The 18881-nt window shown below is 36.7% G+C and overlaps 4 protein-coding genes across 4 annotated transcripts; 1 reads left to right on the top strand and 3 right to left on the bottom strand.

The window, feature by feature from the left end:
- Window positions 1-1266: 1266 nt before the first annotated feature.
- On the bottom strand, window positions 1267-5908 carry LOC145560469 (serine/threonine-protein kinase PEPKR2-like). The gene is made up of 5 exons (XM_081621724.1): window positions 5675-5908; window positions 5475-5551; window positions 4315-5354; window positions 3615-3911; window positions 1267-1913 (listed from the first exon to the last, which is right to left on the bottom strand). Exons 3-5 carry the CDS (start codon window positions 5054-5056, stop codon window positions 1540-1542), a joined length of 1413 nt encoding a protein of 470 aa, XP_081477850.1. The 5' UTR covers window positions 5057-5354; window positions 5475-5551; window positions 5675-5908; the 3' UTR covers window positions 1267-1539.
- A 1013-nt stretch (window positions 5909-6921) lies between these two features.
- LOC145560468 (pentatricopeptide repeat-containing protein At5g09450, mitochondrial-like) lies at window positions 6922-11300 on the bottom strand. The gene is made up of 3 exons (XM_081621723.1): window positions 11082-11300; window positions 10714-11002; window positions 6922-8137 (listed from the first exon to the last, which is right to left on the bottom strand). The coding sequence occupies exons 1-3, from the start codon at window positions 11111-11113 to the stop codon at window positions 7241-7243; spliced, it is 1218 nt and encodes a 405-aa protein (XP_081477849.1). The 5' UTR covers window positions 11114-11300; the 3' UTR covers window positions 6922-7240.
- Window positions 11301-11577: 277 nt separating this feature from the next.
- Window positions 11578-16997, bottom strand: LOC145560467 (putative CRM domain-containing protein At3g25440, chloroplastic). Its single transcript, XM_081621722.1, has 5 exons — window positions 16805-16997; window positions 15603-15912; window positions 14556-14963; window positions 13217-13767; window positions 11578-12523 (listed from the first exon to the last, which is right to left on the bottom strand). Exons 1-4 carry the CDS (start codon window positions 16903-16905, stop codon window positions 13219-13221), a joined length of 1368 nt encoding a protein of 455 aa, XP_081477848.1. The 5' UTR covers window positions 16906-16997; the 3' UTR covers window positions 11578-12523; window positions 13217-13218.
- Window positions 16998-17208: 211 nt separating this feature from the next.
- On the top strand, window positions 17209-18012 carry LOC145558130 (uncharacterized). Its single transcript, XM_081619263.1, has 2 exons — window positions 17209-17261; window positions 17613-18012. The coding sequence occupies exons 1-2, from the start codon at window positions 17209-17211 to the stop codon at window positions 18010-18012; spliced, it is 453 nt and encodes a 150-aa protein (XP_081475389.1).
- The last annotated feature ends 869 nt before the right edge of the window (window positions 18013-18881 follow it).

Here is an 18881-nt window from a genome sequence, read left to right as displayed (position 1 = left end):
TGGATGTTACCAGGTCATTAAAAGTTACCCCTATTGCTTATTCTAATAATTAGGGAGCTTTTGCTTCGAAGAGACGAGGAATCTAGTGTAAACTGAATTACTAGTATGATTTAAAGGAGAAAAGAGCTTGGAGTATTGAATTTCAGGTGTTCCATTGGATTACTGTAGAGTGAGGACCTGCATTCTGAGTCTTGTTCCGCTTGGTAGAAATAGAGATTAACATTAGTAAAAGACCAAAAATAGAGGTAGCAATCATAATGGATGTGTGGAGAAGGTCCTGTTGGTTTGGCCATTTCAAAATAGTCATGTTAAAGCAATAAATCCATTCAGATAGAATTCTAATTTAGGACTCCAGGACACTTAAGATTAGGTCGGTTCAATTTTTGACGGCTCTGACTATTTGACACCCTTATGTATCAGCAATTCAGTAATCTTTTATACTACCTCCGTTACATATTATTTGCAATGATTTGACATAAAGTAGAGAGGGAGTCTAATCTTTGCAAATAATATGTAACAGAGATAGTACTACATAAATATGTGGTAGAGAAATCAAATTATTTGAGTGTTTCTGATATCTATCATATATAAAATCCAAACATATGAGATTGACTAGATTAATCAAACGTCAAAACACCATTAGAAAAAGTATGTTATGGAGGATAACATTAAGCTACAGTCTACAGAGCAAAGGCACGCAAAGGATCTAGGCCCTAGTGAAGGCCGTAGCTGACAATCAAGGTTCATTTTCATATGAAGGTACATGCAAAGTTAACATGCTCAAGGGACTGCACACAAAGGGTATAAGGAAGGTGGTTGCTGGTAGATAGGGGTGGCAATTCGGATCAGCAGGTCGGGTTCGGGTTGTTCGGGTTTAGGTCGGGTTCGGGTTTCTCTCAGTAACTTCGGGTCGGGTTATCGGATTGGGTCAGGGATTGCCAGCCCTCCTGGTAGACGATAATCAAGGTTCGGTAAAGGTAGCGACAAAGTTGATGTGGTGAAGGGACTGCACTGCACACTATCGGTGAAGTTAATCGGTGAAAGGACTGGACTCAATCGCAACCACGGGCAGGTTAAGGTGAATGAAAAGGTTTAGGAAAGGTCATCGGATTAATGGCAGTAAAGATGACCAAGCACTCAAACTACATAAGCAGACATTGTTTCATTTTTCTAAAGTTCTATCCTTCAATCTTTCTCAGGATATAAACAGCTGCGAAAATGACAGCATATGGAAAAGGGACTATAATGCACAAAAGAGTAAAAAGATGCACCCAAGGAAAAACAGTCATGTAATATTAACTTTAAAGTTACATTATAACATCCTATTGGTAACTGTCCTTCAGCTAGTCACATACTGGCACGAAAATATGCACACATTACAGAAGAGTCAAAACCCGCTTATCGAATAATAAAAGCATTAACAGGTAAGACTAATACCATAAGGGTAGTCCTAAGTTCTGATTTAAGCTATGAGGTGGCTAACATTACCTTAAGTTAACCCCAGTAGCTTAAAACTGTTTATCAACACTTTAGAAATAATCAGAAAGCTGTACAGAGATTAGTTTTTATATTAGATGAACACTCATGTGAAATAGAAATAGTAGTCGGTGGGTTGCATAACCTAATCCTCTTAGTTTCAGTTATGTTCATGCAGGAAACTGCAACTGCAAGAGCATCCACTAATCCACTGTCCTCTTCCAACTTGCACGAAGAACTAGTCGACCTGCTTGTTGACGAGTCATTGTCTGAGTCAACTCTGTGTGAATAAGCTGGCTTGTCCTGTTTATTTTCTGATTCATTCCTTTTTTTTACAGTCACGTCACGTGCAGTCATTCTCCTACTTTTGCTCGGTGTTAACTTAAGGGTCAGTGTCTTCAAAGGTGGATCAGCATAGAACAAAAGCCATGGATGTTCTGTCACAAATAGAACATTGTATTAGAGCACCATAACATGAGCACACACAAGCAAATTCACCAATTAAGTTGATAATGGCTTTTCGTACCATCACACTTATATTGCCAAATAGCACAAATAGCTGAAGATAAAAGAGATGGAAATAATCAATCAAAACATGACCAGCAGTTAATGGATTTTACTCTAACTAACATTACGAGCTGGGGTGAGAGAGGAGGGGGTGGGGTGGGGGGGGGGGGGGGGGTGTTGTTGAGGAGTAAAGATGTTTCCTCTAGGACAGGCAATAAGAAGTGATAAATAATCGAGTGGGGGTAGTAATGCTTGAAGGAAGAGGCCGTGATGGGAGATTATTACCCTTATTTGGGGGGTAATTCTTATACCTAGGCCCCAGAAGCAGGGGTGTACTTAAAAACCCTGAATTGGGGGTAATCTATTACCTTCTCTTCCTCTCTCTTTTTCACCAAAATTACTAACCACCTCCGCCCATTCTTAGCCTCTTTATTACCTCCCTTCTGCCCATCATGATTAATCGCATTCCAAGCAAGCCTTAACAAACAACTTTTTTCCTCATTTCTTAACTTTCTGCAAAATAAGAAAATGTGCTAAATCTTATTGACTTGTGCAATCTCACTATCAAAAGAAACACTCTAAAGTTGAATTACTTGACTCGCAGCAACCATAATGGTTGCAATCTTCATTATTCTAGTTAACAAGCATACACAACTAAACAATGAGAAGCACAATTAATATCAACCCCAAATATATCTCATTTGCTACAGCACCAACATCATCAATTCTTCTACACCGGCAACCAAAAATGACCAAGCATGCATAAATTCCAAGAGTGAAAACAACTTTAGCATCATAGATAGATTTACCATCCTCCCAACTAGCCAATAGGCCCAATACCCTAGATTCGTATGTACATCACAACTAACTCAGCTTTAAATCTGCAAAAAGTTTAGCTGCCTCCAGTTCACCTCTCATAGACTGTCACCATCTCCACTGCAAACATGCTCCGTAGCTAGTTAACTTGATTTTACAAGCTTAAACTATCAGTCTAACCAACTACAATGATAGTCTAAACACTCATAAATATAGATATAGTGATTCGATACTAAACAAGGAGGTGCTAACTGCCTCTGTTGACGGCTTGCTCTCAAAAACCTCCCCTCCCGAGTCCCACTCAAACAACTCATAAATATGAATTAGAAATGGAAACATAGGATTCGGTCACAATTTATGTAGCACATAAGCAGATATGAAAATGGGAAATGATATGGAAACATAAAATTCGGTCTTATCCTACGTGGCAGAGAAACAAATATAAAATAGGAACAGAAATAGAAACAGAAACTCATTAAAGATCAGATGATCAAGGTGAGGGGAAGGATTACAAATACTTGAGGATAATACTAAGAAAAGATTATCTTTCAAGGGTCCCTTTTTTTTTTTTCTTTACCACTGATAACTCTGCTATATGTATATGTACTCGAATAGATCTGCCATCAAATCTACAAATTGAACAAGAAAGAAAAAAGAGAAATCCACCGTAACTCTAAACATAAGATCCTCCAATTTCATTTGTCATTTTTTCGCATCAAATATATGTGACTATTGTCAATCTAAAACATATGAAACAAGCAGAAGAGGGTGCTAGACTTTGCAGTGGAAGACCAATAAGAAAGACTGGAACTTACTTAGTACTTCATTGGCAGATAGTCTTGTTGAAACATCTCTTGTTAGCATACGAGCAATTAAATCCTTAGCAGGCTGTGAAACTGTTATCCATAAGCCACTATCAAAATTAAGATCTACACTCTTGATGGACTCAAAACAAGCTTCTAAAGAGCTTCCTTGAAAGGGTAAAACACCAATCAAAAGTGCATGAAGAAGCACCCCAGCACTCCAGATATCCACCTTTTCTGAATATTCACCCGCCAAAATTTCAGGAGCAACATAAGCTGGAGTTCCAACCACACCAGACAAGCTCTGACCTGAAAGGAGACATCAAAGAGTAAAAAAAATTATATATTGCATTTTTTTCTCTCCTCTCTCTATCTAGTCGCTATCCCCATTCCCCCCTAGTGTATGTCTGTTGATTGGAGAGAGATGTGATCATGTGAACAGCAGATAATTGACAAACATACCACATCAACAAAGACATACATGACACGAACAAAATCCAGGATTGCCACTTCTTCGAGTCACAACAATATGACCTCAGACTTCATACCTTTATAGAAATTTACATAAAATATACGAAGTATTTAAAAGCACAAATCATACGAATCGAAAGTGATGCTTATAAATTGATGAGCAGAAATTGCAATGAAGAAGACCTAACATGTCAAGCTCTTAAATGCAGCATCAAGCATAATAATTTATGAGCCCACTTACCATTAACAATCCTAACTGCCAGGCCAAAATCTGCAAGCTTCAAGCCCCCTGAGGATGTAAGAAGAACATTCTCTGGCTTTATATCACGATGAACAACACCCATATCATGACAGTACTTGATGACCATAACAAGTTCTCTTAGTATGTTAGCGGCCTGCTGCTCACAATATCGCCTTTCCCTTGCCATTTGGTCAAGCAATCTCCCACCAGGGCAAAATTCCATCACAAGATAGAAAGATTCAACATCCTCATACACTGCCTTGAGTGTTACAATGCCCACATGTCCAGACAAATGTTGCATAATCTCCACCTCTCGATGCACAGGTTCTTCCCCTTTGGCTAAAGTTTTACACGCAAACACCTCACCACTTGCTTTGCTCCAGCACATTCTCACAGACCCGAATTTCCCTTTCCCAATCGTAGCACCCAAATAATAATCCTGCTCAATCTTTTTCTTCCTTCCTGTTCTGGTAGCTGCATCTATACAACCTATTTTCCTTTTAATACCTCTCGTAGGTGACCCAGAAGGCAAGCTACCGTAAGGTGGAGCAGTAACGACACCACTCACTCTACTCTCGGACAATCTACAATCATCTCTAATTACATCTTCCTTTCCCCTTTTTCTTAGCCTAGAGTAATCTTCCAACGATACATGAGACCTATAATATGCTATTGACGAAGTATATCTCCCACCATTCAATAGCTCCTCAACTCCCTTCCTTTTCTTACTCGGCGACTTCATCTAAATCCTAAATTACTAAAAATCATTCATCAGTCCACATTGTCAATTACTCCCTACACTCACTCTAACTAATCAGTAATCACTACTCAACTGACCATTGTTGCACTAATAACAATTAGCAAATTACATCAAACTACAAATTAAATCAAACTAATGCTATAACTAATTCATCAATATAATGGACATAATTTTCTGAAAAGCAAAAGTTCAGAAACCAAATTCTTTCTTTATCATTGGAGCAAGAACCCGCCACCAACCCAAAGCCAACGCATCAAAACCCTCCATTGTTGATCAAATTCTGAAGAAAACCCAGGGTGAAAAAAAGACCCAAATCAAAATACTAAACTACCATAATAAATCAGCAATAAATCCCACAAAAAAAAGAAGTTAAATTGAAAACAAAAGGGTATTAGCCTACCTTGAAAATCAGATAACTTTTTAATTCTCTTAGTAACACCCATTTCAGATCACCAACTCAGTAATTCTTCCACAAACCTATACAATCAAACAACAACAAAATCAACAAACCCAGAAACAAAAACAAGATTATAACATCAAAGATCAATCAATCAAATGAACCAAAAATCAAAAAGAAAAGAAAAGCAGGAAAGAGAATACCTTTGATAGAAGAAGAGTGAAAAGAAAGGTAAGTGAAATGAAGAGTGTAGAAGAGAAGAAAAGAGTGAGAAAAAGGAGTATGAGAGGTGCTAATAATTACTGGGAATACTGTATTCAGTGAGTACAGTAGTCTTCTTTAGTATGAAAATTTGTGGGACTTCGAGGAGCCCGTGAGATGGAACATTTGTGTATGTCTATGGTGGGGCTTAACGTTTATTTTTTCATTTGCTTTGTAAGAATTTCTTCTCAAGGAGAAGATTAGGGCTAAATATAAGGGATTGAAATACATCAAATCAGATTGAGTTGTGTATCAAATTGGATTGAGTTGTATCAAATCGGATTTTCCCATTAGTGGATTTGATTAGCATACAATTTAATTAGTGGACGGTTGACATATTATGACTTTGCATATGACTGGTTTTAGATAATGAAATGTTTTTAGAATATTTTTTGTGTTTTAAAAAAGTGAGTTCTGAATTGTAATGATAATTTGAGGCAAATTCATTATGTGCGGAGTTGTTATACATGAGGATTAAATTGGTAAGGTGTAATTGTAGATTTGTAGTTGGTAGGAAATTTAATGATGAATGTGTGTTATATAGCGCGTGAAAAGTTTTTTTTTTAAAAAAAAATTAAATAGCTTCAATTATGGCAAATATTAAATTTGTGTGTATGCTTTAGGAAATTTGATTCAATGCATATAATGTTGCACTTTCAATGAATGAGGGATGAGATGGAAGATTGTGTAAAACGAATCGGTAAATAAAAATAATAATAGCAATAATATAAAGGGGAAAGTTTGTGTATTCATAATTTTAGTAATATAATTATTCATATCTATTCACAAAGCTGAAATAATCATTGATAAAATCTTCTTAATTGTCATAATAGTGCCATGATTTATTACTCCGTATTCCTTAAGTTGGTGACAATTATTTGAAGAACTAATGTCAATTTTAACTTGTCAATTATGATTTGCCAATGATTACTTTTCATTTTAATTGTAATTATCACCTTCAATTATTTCTCGTTCCATTCAAGGCAATTGTTTTTTTTTTTTTTTTTCCAACATTAACATTGAGCTATAAAAGGTATTATTGTATAATTTAGGTGGACACCAAATGACCAAACTACCAAAGCCCTCACTTGTATAATAGAGATAAAAATGATAAACAGTTATATTGTAAATATATATACCAAAGATAAATACAAGACCTCATATTTTTATTTTTTGACAAAACCTCATATGACCAACAACACTTTCTTACACATAAAATCACAATACGACAGTATGATAGAGCAAAGCATGATCGTCGTTGTACTCATACAATTTTTGCTCATTATTACTAGCCAATAATGATAAATAGTTTCATTTACCAAAGATGGAAGATTCGAAACAAGAGTAGTACATGATCGATGACAAATACATTGAAGGGAGATTCTTTCAAAAAAATTAATTTATCTGCTGGCTTTTATCAAAACTGTCATCAGGCGGGCTTCAAAAACGCCACACCTGAGTAGCAGGACTCATCTGCCTACTTTTCACCCACCATAGCTGCTTTGTGCCTATTCCGATTCACTGATAGCATCATCTTTCTCATTCAAAAGGGAACGGAAAGTTTCAGCTCTTTCTATAAATCCAGCTTCTACAAAAGCATTCGCCAATCTATCACAGAGGGATCTATCAAAAACTGAAGAAGTGGAGTTCTTCCATTGATCTATTATTTCTTCTACTTCTTCAATATGGCCTAGCATCAAATATGAAGACAAGATGGGCACATAATTGTGACCAATCATTTTTTGCTTAGTCATTCTTAAGGATTTCCATATCTGGTCAATCATATCCTTGTTTCCAAAGCCAGCATGAAGTAAGATGAGGAAATCATAGGTAATCCATTCTCTCTGAGTAACAGTCTTTTCAGCTTCTACAAGAGAGCTACCCCCAGAGCTGGAAAGTTGGCCCGTTGTAACATAAATGTTAGTAAGGTTTCGGTACGTCACCCAACCATCATCAGAGTGAGGATCTTGGCTCATCTCAGATAGAACGCTTCTGACACCATCAATGTCGAGAGTTGCAGCACAAGAGCTTATCCAAAGGTTATAAGTAAAGAGATCTGGTGCCACCTTATGGCGTTTCATCTCTTCAATAACTGAAGAAACCTTCTCCATTTGACCCACAGACATGTACAAAGTCATCATCTCATTGTAGGTAATGGCATGGAAGGATAGACCTGACTCCATCATACGCTGAAAAAGCTCCTCGGCTTTATCAGTTAATTTAGCACATGCATAGCAGTGGAGTAGAGCTGTGTATGTTTCATTTGTTTTAGCATCATGTGGAAGACCTTCAAAATATCTTTCAGCAGCATCAACTCCAAAAACTTTTGTCATCAAATCAAGGCGAACAGCATAGTCAGAATCAGATAACTTGAATTCATTATGAGAAACCATCCATTCTGTTATCTGTATGGTAACAAATCATTAGTTAACTGACCATTAGCTCGAGCATCACAAAGCACTTAAGTAAAATAATCCTACCATGTATATTAGTCAGAAAAGGTCAGAACAATCTCAATTAGCAACATAAAAACAGAAGAACGTGAAGCAAAAAGAAAGTAAAGTGTGCTCTCTACCATAAAATGAAGCCAACATTAAGGCAACGGAAACAATGACAATCATTGGATATTTCACAGCATAATTGAAGACTAGCCACTGTGTTTTAACAGGAAGATTTGGCACAGTATACATGGGGGGTATGAAAACAGATTGGGATCTTTGGCCCTCTCTTATATGCCTAATAATATTGGCCATGAACTTTTTTCACTCATTTGTGACAACAGTTACAACAACAAGAAGTCGGCTAACATGAATCGTCATAAGGAATCGTGCGATATATAAAGAAAAGGACATAACACATTATAACAGTTAACTGTGAAAAATTATAACACAAAATGCCATTCATAGAGAAGTATGAGTATTAGGAGCAGATGGTTAGCAAATATAGCAATACTAAAATTCAGAATTAACTAACATCTTTGCAGCACAGAATTCCTACATAAAAAAAAAAAAAAAAAAAAAGAAGAAGAAAGAAGAAGAAGAAGCTAGTTCGCATCTTGGGACAACTTATTTTCATAGTAGCCATAACGAAACAAGTACTCATATAACATCATTCTTACAACTTCTTACGTGTTGCCCTGATGACCACACACTAGACCACAATGGCAGAATCAACCATAAATTCTCTTTCTTCCATCTTAAAACAATAATTTCTAGACCTATTTTCATTAGACGTAGTCAAGGGAAATTGCCATAAGTCATTTTTAAATAGCTCACACAAGTTAAAGGTCAACTCTTCTGATTTCTTCAGTATCACTGTATGAGGCCTATCTACCTTGCTCATCTCAGTTATATAACCATTCTTGATATCCTAAAATTACTATCAATAATAACCCATTCTAGATAATGCTTCATGGAAGTCTAATAAAAGAAGCCTTTATACCACTCCAAGTCAATAAGATGGTACAGTGCAGACATATAGGCTCTCTGACTCAAATATCTAAGCATAACTGCAAGGCATTTGCCATCATTAATATTCTTCCCAAAATAAATAAAATAAAAGCTGGGAGACAATTATAAAGTTGAGTACGTCCAAAGAAAGAGCTACAACATGTTTTGATACTAAAGTCAGGACAGAAATGTGAATTTGGCACATTCCACAGCAGCAGTACATCCAGTCATCCATTAGCAGGTTTTAAGATATTTTCCCCAATAAAAAGGCACTATCCAATGGAAATTATGGGTGATTTCTGGTTTCTTTATCCCTGAGACAGTTGTATTCTTAAACCAGCTTACTGGGAACTTTTATATTTTAATAAAAATACTTACATTGTATGATAACAAAGACAGGGTCAAGAAACTCAAAAACTTCAAGTCTTCAAACCAGGTTTATTCTGTAAATTTTACAAAAATAGTTGAAGCTGCTGATGCCTAAATCAAACAACACACTCATATGGCCATCTTTAAGTAGTACAAGCTTAAAATCATAAAGCATACGAGTGTATACTTCAACTTCTGTGCTAAAATTAAGCAGCTTATGTTTCTACTCAGTACTCCCCTGAAACTATTTCCCCAAATAAAGAAGTGATATTTAGAGTATTTATTATTCACAGCAGAAAGCCAGAAACACCATGAAGCTTCAAATCTCACAAGACTCATAAATATTCTAACATATCCCTCATTTCAGCAAGGTTACAAAATTGACAGCAATACAAAACAAGCACACCATCTAACACACAGACCACACATGGACATCATAGTAGAACCTCTCCTTGTTGGAACCTGAATCACAGCCATATTCAAAAATCTAATATAATTTCATTTGGTTTCAGAATCAAGACTAATACTTTTTTAGTATCCATAATGACTCGGAAGCAATTTACTCTCTTGCCTTCTTTAGTCTGCTGTCTCTACAATAGACATTGGCGAATTCCCTCAACATCAGAGACTACCACTTGCAACACCACAACTTTTCTGTAATCAACCATTATCGTCATATGAAGTAATATACTACGTATAAAGACGAAACGAGACACCAAGATTCCAAAAAGTTTAGAGCTAAATCAATTCTTGCATAACTCATCTTACAGACCCAATGACATAATAGTCTAATTCAATATCCCCATAATAGAAGGCTCTATGTTCCAGCAAACTAATCAACTAAATTGGTACCCCTTCACCCAAACACACTATATAATATGAAATCTAGCTATCCTAACCCAATCCATTAATCAACTCCAAAAGGTGACAACTTTCTCCGAACATCTCAAAACGACCTCACATTCAATAACGATGTGACTAGTCTATAATCTACATCATTGGGTGCAATTCACTTAGATGTTTTCCCTTCATTTACCTAATTATACTACTTACAAAATAGCTTGAAATTCTAGTTCTTTATGATTCAATGCCATAAATCTAATTATACATATATATGATAAGCTGAATACACCAAAAATTCAACAAAAATATAGTAAAAACACCTCAAGAGCGTGCTTGTAACGATTAGATTTCCGAAGGTCTCGAGAAATTTGACGGAGTTGAGGGAGGGTGACGGAATTGCCCTCATTGATCCATTTCTGAATAATATTAGTGGCGCTTCGTTTAGGAAGTCGAAGACGGAAGATCCGACTCTTCAAATCGTCGGAAATTTGTTGAGAAGAATCTTCGAATTCTAGGGTTTCGGTTGATAAAGCGTCGGAAGTTGAATTGGAACTCAGAAATTTCGCATTGATTTTGGTGTTACTGCTATTTGTAATTGTGATGATTTTTCTGCAAAATTGAGAGAAATGTTTGAGAAATTGAGCTAAATGTTGAAAATGGAAGATGAGAGAGAAAGAGAAAGAATTACCGTCTGAGATGGAGGAGAGAGCGAGCTGCCATGGCGTGGGTTGATGCTGCACGGTGTGACTATTGCTGGCCTGCTGCTAACTTGCTAGAGTAGTTCCCGTTCGGACTTTGCGATCCGAGCCAATAAGATCTCATATGATTATTACGTGTATTAAATACGAAGTAAATCATGACAATTTAAATGGCATGGGTATTAAAACAAGGTGTTATTTTCGGCTCAAGGTTGGGGGTTTAAAGTTTTAGACCACATACGACTATTCATCAATCTTAACCACTAGGTCAAGACCTCATTGGTTGAAGAGACCTTAGATTGATAGGTGTAAAATAATGTCACTTTGAAAGTTCCATTGTTTTTACCTCATTTGTATTGGAATGAAAAATATTGTGCTCATTAAAAATTGTGTTTATTGAAACTGAATTTTACAAATTAACTCATTTTCACTAAGTCAACTCTAATTTTGGTAGTGTGGATTAAACTAACTGATTGTGAGATTTATTTTTCCATCAAAGATACACATATTACAACTTCAAGAGAATTTTTCAAAATATTATTCCGAAACAAGTCTGATGTTTGTTATCAGAAGTCAAAAACTGTCATTAGGCAGGCTAATAAGCTACATCTCAAATTCTCAATACCACTAAAGATGGAGGATTCATCCATCTATGCTCTTCTCAAGACCCCGGGTAGTCTTTTAAGTAAAACCTCTTAACTAACATGACTGTTTATGTTCATCGATTATATCAGGATTCCTGTTTCAGATTGAAACGTTGAACACTTTCTGCAAATCCAGCTTCAGCAGAAGTATTCGCCAATATTAAGGTTGTAAAAGTACAGTTCACAGAGGAAATCGCAAAAAAAATAGGGTTGTTGAGGTCTTCCCCTGCTGATCCATGACTTCAGTAGCATCTTCGGTATTCCCCCACATCATATATGTTAACACAATAGGCACATTTCAACCACATTAGCTCAGTTATCCTCAAATATCTACGTATCTATAGTCAACCGCAACCTTGTTTTCCAATCCAGCATGCAATATGACGACGGAAGTAGAAGTACGTCATTATCCGAGTAACACTTTTTCAGCTTCTAAAAAATAGGTAAGGTGTTCTGTGGTCACGGATATAATTAGCATGGTTTGGATACCGTCCAACCTTCATCAAATTATGGATCCCAGCCCAACTCAATTAAATTGCTTCTTCGTACAACATTGCTGTTGAGAGTTACTGCACAAGAACTTCTCCAAAGGTTTATACGTTAACAGATCTGGCCAACCTTTTGGAACTTCAGATCTTCGCTAACTGCAGAAACCTTCACCATTTGCCCCACAGACATACCGAGTCATCACCTCACTGAAGGCCATGGCACTGAAGGACAAACAGAATCCTTGATTTGCTGAAAGAATTCCTCAACTTTGACATTATCATGGCCATCCACTCTGTAATCTGAAAGTGTCAAAGCATTAGGAGTTAGAGCACTAGCCATTAATATAGAAATTCAAACTTACAGAAAAGCAACTTCATGAAATACTCTATCAAAACCACCAAGTGAACAGCAAAGTTTAATCCCCAAAAAGGTGGGGTCGACTGCATGAACCTAGAATTTATCTCTGGTGGTCATCCACAAAGATCCCCTTCCTCCATCCACTTCTATCTAGTGCTACACGCACTTGACAAGTAAAAAGTAAAAAGTTTCAGCAACAATCTATCATAAATGAGGCCTCCATTTGCCCTTCATAGTAATAACAAAAGCAGGAGATCGAAAAGCTCAGTGGGAAAAGATTACATCTCAATTTACTAAATACTCCTCAAGACAGCTATACAGAAAGGAAGAGGAGCACTTTATTTGAAAAATTGATCAATACATATGGGGTTTGATTTTTAAACCAACTACTGTATTATATTACAAAAAAATGTAAATATGTTCAAGAAATTGCCTGCTTCCAATTAATCAAATGTTGAGAGAATCAGAGGATTAGCAAGTTAATGTTGCGTTGTTGGGCATCTTCATACACACACTGACACACATCATGCATAGCTATATGACCTATATCCCTAAATGTAGATCAAAATGATTTCATGTGTCAATACAGCAGAAAAGGGAATTTCCACAACAGCCTTGTTATCTGATTGTCTTACCTTCATCGTCTCTTCTTTTTCAAAAGTTCAGCTGCTCGCAAAAAGACCTGGTCAACCTCATCAAAATCAGCTAGGTCAACGTTCTCACCTGATATCTCAGTCTTTTTTGAGTCTACTGACATCTGACGGAGATCTTTCGCAAATGTTTCTGTGTCAGTAATCTTGGCAGGTAATTTATCGAACTCATGTAAGTATAGAGGCTGCTCTACATTTTCTGCACTATCTGAATCTGTCTCAAAAATGTCAGATAAATCTTCTGAATCTGAGTTCACGCTTTCATCTGTGAATGGATCATCATCCTCCACAGTTTTATCATATTGATCCATCAATTCTCTAAGTTTGTTTGAAGGGGGCGACTCCAGGCTTGATAAGGGAGCAGAAGAAATATCATGCGTATCAGTTGATATAATTGTAGGATTTTCAGCTAGCTCGGAAGCATGATTCTCTTTGTTTCGAGCCTGTGCGCGGAGCAGCTCAAGTTCCTGCTCAAGCCTCGGAATATATTTTCTAACAGCCCTCAAAGAATCTCTATACTGAGATTTATCCAATGCCTATAAAGAATTAAACATTCATCTATTAGTGAGCTAAGAGGCACTCATAAAATTATGCCCAGCAGCATTACAACAAAATTATACTTCTGATTTTGAGTTTGTCAAATAAGGCTATAGAGTAACTCAATGTTCAAGAAGAATATTTCAATATTTTTAAAAGTCTGGTATAAAGATATGAAAATTAAAGATTTTCAAGGAATTTCGACACAACAGGTCATTGTAGAGCAATAGAATAATTTAACACAATACCAAGTTCTTCAAGAAAGCAAACATCACGTATTGCATCAAACTGTTCAATGAAAAGCCATAAAAGTCATGTACGAATAAATGAAGTATATATGAGGATTACTAAGAGATGCTTGACAGGCTTGTCCGCTCGTGTAAATTTTCACTAGTATCCTGAGCTTTGGTTTGATCTTTATGAGGTACCCCACAGCTTTGATTGTTATAATCCGTACTTTAAATTTTCCTAGGAATAAAAGTTTCACTATGTACGTAATGTACCCATTGAATCTTTGACACCACCAACAATTTGCTAGCATAATACGACGCAAATTGAATTTTATTATACACTCTACAGCCTGATATTATGAACTAAAAATTTATCTTGATGTGGAAGCAGACAAACAAACAAGGAGCCCTAAAAAAAGAAACAAAAAAAAAAAACACCATCTTTATCATCAGGAATAGAAATAACAAACATATCGTAGTATTTTTCTTTTTGCCAAAAAACCTGATTCATGATATGAAATGATCAAACATGAGAACATTACAATAACATATATTACCTTCTTCCTAGGAAGGGTCACACGTGGTGACATTATTTCTGCTGGAGGTTGTGAATAGTTCTTTCCCCTGTACATGATTATCGTGTTCTCTTCTTGAATGTCTAGTACGATTCCACCAGTCAATCTTGCTAATTCAGTAGCCATCTCCTTAACTTCTTGAGGAGTGAATGTCTTTACAATTACTTGTAGTGTTTGGTGTTTCTTCCAATGTAAATGCATGTTGAGGATTACACCTTGGTATATCCCTCTTCTACCGACAGGAACATAGTTCTTGCACTTGAGGCCCATCTTCAAAAAGTAAAAATGCTCTTCTGGCGTCAACACCTCGGGATCATGAGTTGCCTCTGACCACTCTTTTGGCTCTAACTTCTTCAGTGCCTCAACAAGTCTTTCTTCTTTTTTCCTAGCCTGCACTGAAGCTAAGTCAGAGACAGCTCAATTATTTTTGTTTTGGGGGAAGGGGGGCTGTGAAAAAGCATGAGCAAGGACAAAGAATACTGTAAGCTAATTTGTATACTCAAGCAAGCTTACGAGTGACAAATTTCCCTTTTGAGATTTAACAACCAACTTGTAACAGCTAGATGAAAGCATAATGTTTAAAGACGAAGTCGGCACAGAACAAAAATAAGCAGTTGCTTCACCCTTAATAGAAATACACATGTCAAACCCTTCCATCCCCAGTCCTTCCCTCTCTTAAACTACGCTTGTCATGAGAGAACAGAATTATATAAAAAAAAAATGCAATGTGCCATACTTGGAAGTCAATACACACGCATTATAAAGGATGTTACATTGCACAGAAAAACAGTATAAGAATAAGATTATGAGATGCAAAAGTTGTAAGCACATCACTCTTAAGATAGAGGCAAATTCCAACATCCTGTATTGGGATTAGTAAATGCCACATGACGCAGAAACATCTTCCTGTTTAAGCACTTTTCATTCTTTTTGTATTAAAGTAATAAAACATTGAAATAACAAGCATTGAAATGTTCAAATGCAGAACAGCAGAAAGGAGGAAAAGAATGGAAGAATGTAGCAGCTGACCTTATTTAGCTTGTATAAGAGCTTTTCTTCAGCAGTCATCCTCTGATGCTCCTTCTTCTTCTTCCACCTGAAGTGCTTTAGCCACCTTACAACTGCTCTCTTTCCCCTTAGTTTTTTCCTCTTTACCTTTGTAGACGCATCCTGTGAAGTAGAGCTTCTCTCAGATTTCTTTAAGGTATCTGCATCACTACTAGCGCTGTCCAAAAACAGACTACTGTGGAAGCCTCGGTAGCCTGAAATAGAGGAGACTCGAAGGAGTGGCCCTAAAGGAGGATCTTGGACGAAATCCTTGGGTAGAACTATAGGGAAGCTAGTATAAAATGAGATCATTAGCATAGCCACAAAAGCAACCTACATCAAGTTCAACACATCCCAAAGTCCCAAACCCACAAAAAGAAAACATATGATGTATTATAAGTTTGAGAGTTATCTAAAAAAACCGCACCCAACATTATCATCCTGAAATCCTGATCCATTTCATAGTTTGAAGTAACAACCTTTTAGCGGTGATACATACAGCAACAATAGGGAAGACCCTAAATCACTTTCCAAACATAGACAACAATGACCCTTTGGTGTCACATTATCTCGATCCCTCATAATTAAGGATCGAAAACGTTTCACTACATTAGAAGTAAAATAAAACTTGCACGCTCTTTGCACCACATAATTTAGACAGAAGCACATAGTAACAAAACAATGGTAGTAAATCATTAGCCCAAATTTATAAACCATGACAACTTTCTCAAAACATCTTAAAATAGAATACAAGACCATTACTTTCATACTTTGTGACCATTACTTTCAGGGAGTATGTAATTTGTGTGAAACATAACTACAATGCTGCAACACAAGCTTCAGAACCCAGGAGTCAAAATTTCCAATAAAATTTTCACCTAAATAAGCATCTCATCTTAATCCAAAAAATCCTTCCCAATTTACATGTAAACATTAATCCCAATGTACCCATTACAATCACAAGAAATGATAACATAAATCATATCAATAACAAAAATTAACCCATCATAGCAAATAACCTTAAGCAAATCAAAACATAATTAGAACCCAAAATTAAAATCCCTCAAACAGAGAGAACTAAAGTAACTAGTGTAATCAAATGCTAATAAAACTTGTGATTTAATTAAGAAAAGGTTTAATAAACAACAAGAAAGCGCAAGAGTGAAAGGAGAGAGAGAGAGTACCAGGGTGTATGGAGAAAAGGGGAGTTGGGAAAAAGAGGGTTGAGAGAAAAACGCCTGATTAGAAAGAAGATTGAAGAAGGAGAAAGCGCAACCCTGCGCATTTTGTGGTGCTGTGCTACTTCCTCTGCCGCAACCACCTGATGCGGTGGTGCCCTGCTTACTGCTACTATTGCTTTGCTGCTCTGCTTTTCCAATTGGGGTTTGCCTTTTTTTTTTTTTTTTTTTTTGAATTAATATATATAATTTAAAGGGTATCAATGTAAAATCTATTGTTATTTAGGGCATATTCCCTCCGTTTTTAAATACTTGCTCCACTTTTGGAAAATTTGCAAATTACAGCCATTTAAAGTTCGTATTTTGTAAGAGAAAGATATCCACCTCAGAGTTGTGTGCTTTCTGTCACAATGCCCCTGAGAATTCTCTTCATATTCTCAGAGACTGTGACCAAGTTAGAGAGGTGTGGGGATTGTTCCATATGCCCCCCTCCTTTTTCCTCCAAGATTTGCATTCCTGGCTCCACACTAACCTCTCTGTCGCCCCCCCTCCTCCCCAAACTCCCAGCTCCCTTGGCAGACCTTGTTTTCTTTTGTTGCTTGGAAACTCTGGCTCAGTAGGAACAACTTGATCTTCAACCAAACAAACCAACCCCCTGATATAGCTCTCAGAGAGGCCTTAGCTTTAGCTTGGGAATTCCAATCCTCTTTGAATCTATCTTCGGGTTTGCTCTCTTCTTCTCCCTGCCCTGTTACTCGTTGCCCCCCCCCCCTCCCACTTCTTTTCTGAAACTAAACTGTGATGCTTCCTACAGCTCATCTGATTCTTGGGCAAGTATAGCCGGTGTTATTCGTGATTGTGCAGGTAATTGGGTGCTAGGTTTTTACCAGAAATGCAGAGTCAAGTCAGTCATCATGGGAGAGCTCCTAGCCATATCTGTTGGTCTTGAATTACTCAAAGCTAGAGGCTGGGTTAAAGCCCATGTCTGCTCAGATTCAAAGCAAGCCGTTGATCTCATCATGAATAGCATGGCTGTCAAGGATGCTAACTTAAATATTCTAAAATGTTGCAGGGACCAGCTTGAGAGTTTGCAAGAAGTTAGGCTATATTTTGAAGGTAGAAATGCTAACAGGGCTGCTGACATTCTAGCTAAGTGTTGTAGAACTTCCCCAGATCAGAATGTAACTTTTGTTATTGTGAATGACCCCCCCTGACTTAATTCGTGATGTATTATTGGAGGATAAACCTCCCTAACTCTTGTATTACTTTGCTAAACTTTTAATCTATTTTATGCCCCCGGCTTTGCATAAAAAAAAAAGTTCGTATTTTGCAAATTGCAGCCATTAAAAATTGAATCGGGCTACAATTTGCAATTTATACGAATTTTTGGGCTGCAATTTGCAAAAAAAAAAAAATTTAATGGCTGCAATTTGCAAAATACGAACTTTTAATGGCTGCAATTTGCAAATTTTCCTCCACTTTTCTTTTCCGGCCGTTTTTAAATACTTGCTCCATTTCCTTTTATGGAAAGCTTTTGCAATATTTAATTCATTTCTCACACTTAGTGAACCTAACAAAATACTCTCTCTCCTCCTATTCTTCCACTACTTTTGCTTTTTATAATTTTTTATTTTCTCAACTACCCCACTACCTCCATATTTTATTACTTTCTTCAATTTCTCATAAAACTCCGCGCATGGAGAAATGGAGCAAATATTTAAAAACGGAGGGAGTATTCACATTTACTGAACTGAGCTGACCTGAACTGATTGGAGTTAAACTGAACTGAACTAAACTAAACTGAACTGATTGGAGCTGAACTGAACTAAACTGAACTGATTGGAGCTGAACTGAACTAAACTGAACTGATTGGAGCTGAACTGAACTGAACTAAACTGAACTGAGCTGAATTGAATATTTTATGAGAGAAGGAGATTATGAGCTGAACTGAACTGATTGATGCTGAACTGAACTGAGCTGAATTGAATATTTTATGAGAGAAGGAGATTATGACATGAACTGAACTGATTGGTGCTGAAGTAAACTGAACTGAACTGAATTGAATATTTTATGAGAGAAGGAG

Source organism: Chenopodium album, chromosome 9, assembly GCF_948465745.1.
Source record: "Chenopodium album chromosome 9, dcCheAlbu1.1, whole genome shotgun sequence".
Classification (NCBI taxonomy): Eukaryota; Viridiplantae; Streptophyta; class Magnoliopsida; order Caryophyllales; family Amaranthaceae; genus Chenopodium; species Chenopodium album.
Note: the sequence above shows the minus strand (reverse complement) of the source record. Positions and strands in the feature narration are given on the sequence as shown.

Excerpts from the sequence above, each read along its gene's own strand:
- LOC145560469 (XM_081621724.1), bottom strand. The coding sequence starts at position 5,056 with ATGAAGTCGCCGAGTAAGAAAAGGAAGGGAGTTGAGGAGCTATTGAAT. Across the intron at positions 3,912-4,314 it reads GGCAGTTAGGATTGTTAATG|GTCAGAGCTTGTCTGGTGTG; the intron begins GTAAGTGGGCTC and ends GTCTCCTTTCAG. Across the intron at positions 1,914-3,614 it reads ATCTGCCAATGAAGTACTAA|AACATCCATGGCTTTTGTTC; the intron begins GTAAGTTCCAGT and ends TATTTGTGACAG.
- LOC145560468 (XM_081621723.1), bottom strand. The coding sequence starts at position 11,113 with ATGGCAGCTCGCTCTCTCCTCCATCTCAGACG. Across the intron at positions 11,003-11,081 it reads TCTCTCCTCCATCTCAGACG|AAAAATCATCACAATTACAA; the intron begins GTAATTCTTTCT and ends TCAATTTTGCAG. Across the intron at positions 8,138-10,713 it reads GTTACAAGCACGCTCTTGAG|ATAACAGAATGGATGGTTTC; the intron begins GTGTTTTTACTA and ends GTTACCATACAG.
- LOC145560467 (XM_081621722.1), bottom strand. The coding sequence starts at position 16,905 with ATGCGCAGGGTTGCGCTTTCTCCTTCTTCAATCTTCTTTCTAATCAGG. Across the intron at positions 15,913-16,804 it reads CCTTTTCTCCATACACCCTG|CTTCCCTATAGTTCTACCCA; the intron begins GTACTCTCTCTC and ends ATTTTATACTAG. Across the intron at positions 13,768-14,555 it reads TGACCCTTCCTAGGAAGAAG|GCATTGGATAAATCTCAGTA; the intron begins GTAATATATGTT and ends AATTCTTTATAG.
- LOC145558130 (XM_081619263.1), top strand. The coding sequence starts at position 17,209 with ATGCCCCTGAGAATTCTCTTCATATTCTCAGAGACTGTGACCAAGTTA. Across the intron at positions 17,262-17,612 it reads ACTGTGACCAAGTTAGAGAG|CTCATCTGATTCTTGGGCAA; the intron begins GTGTGGGGATTG and ends TGCTTCCTACAG.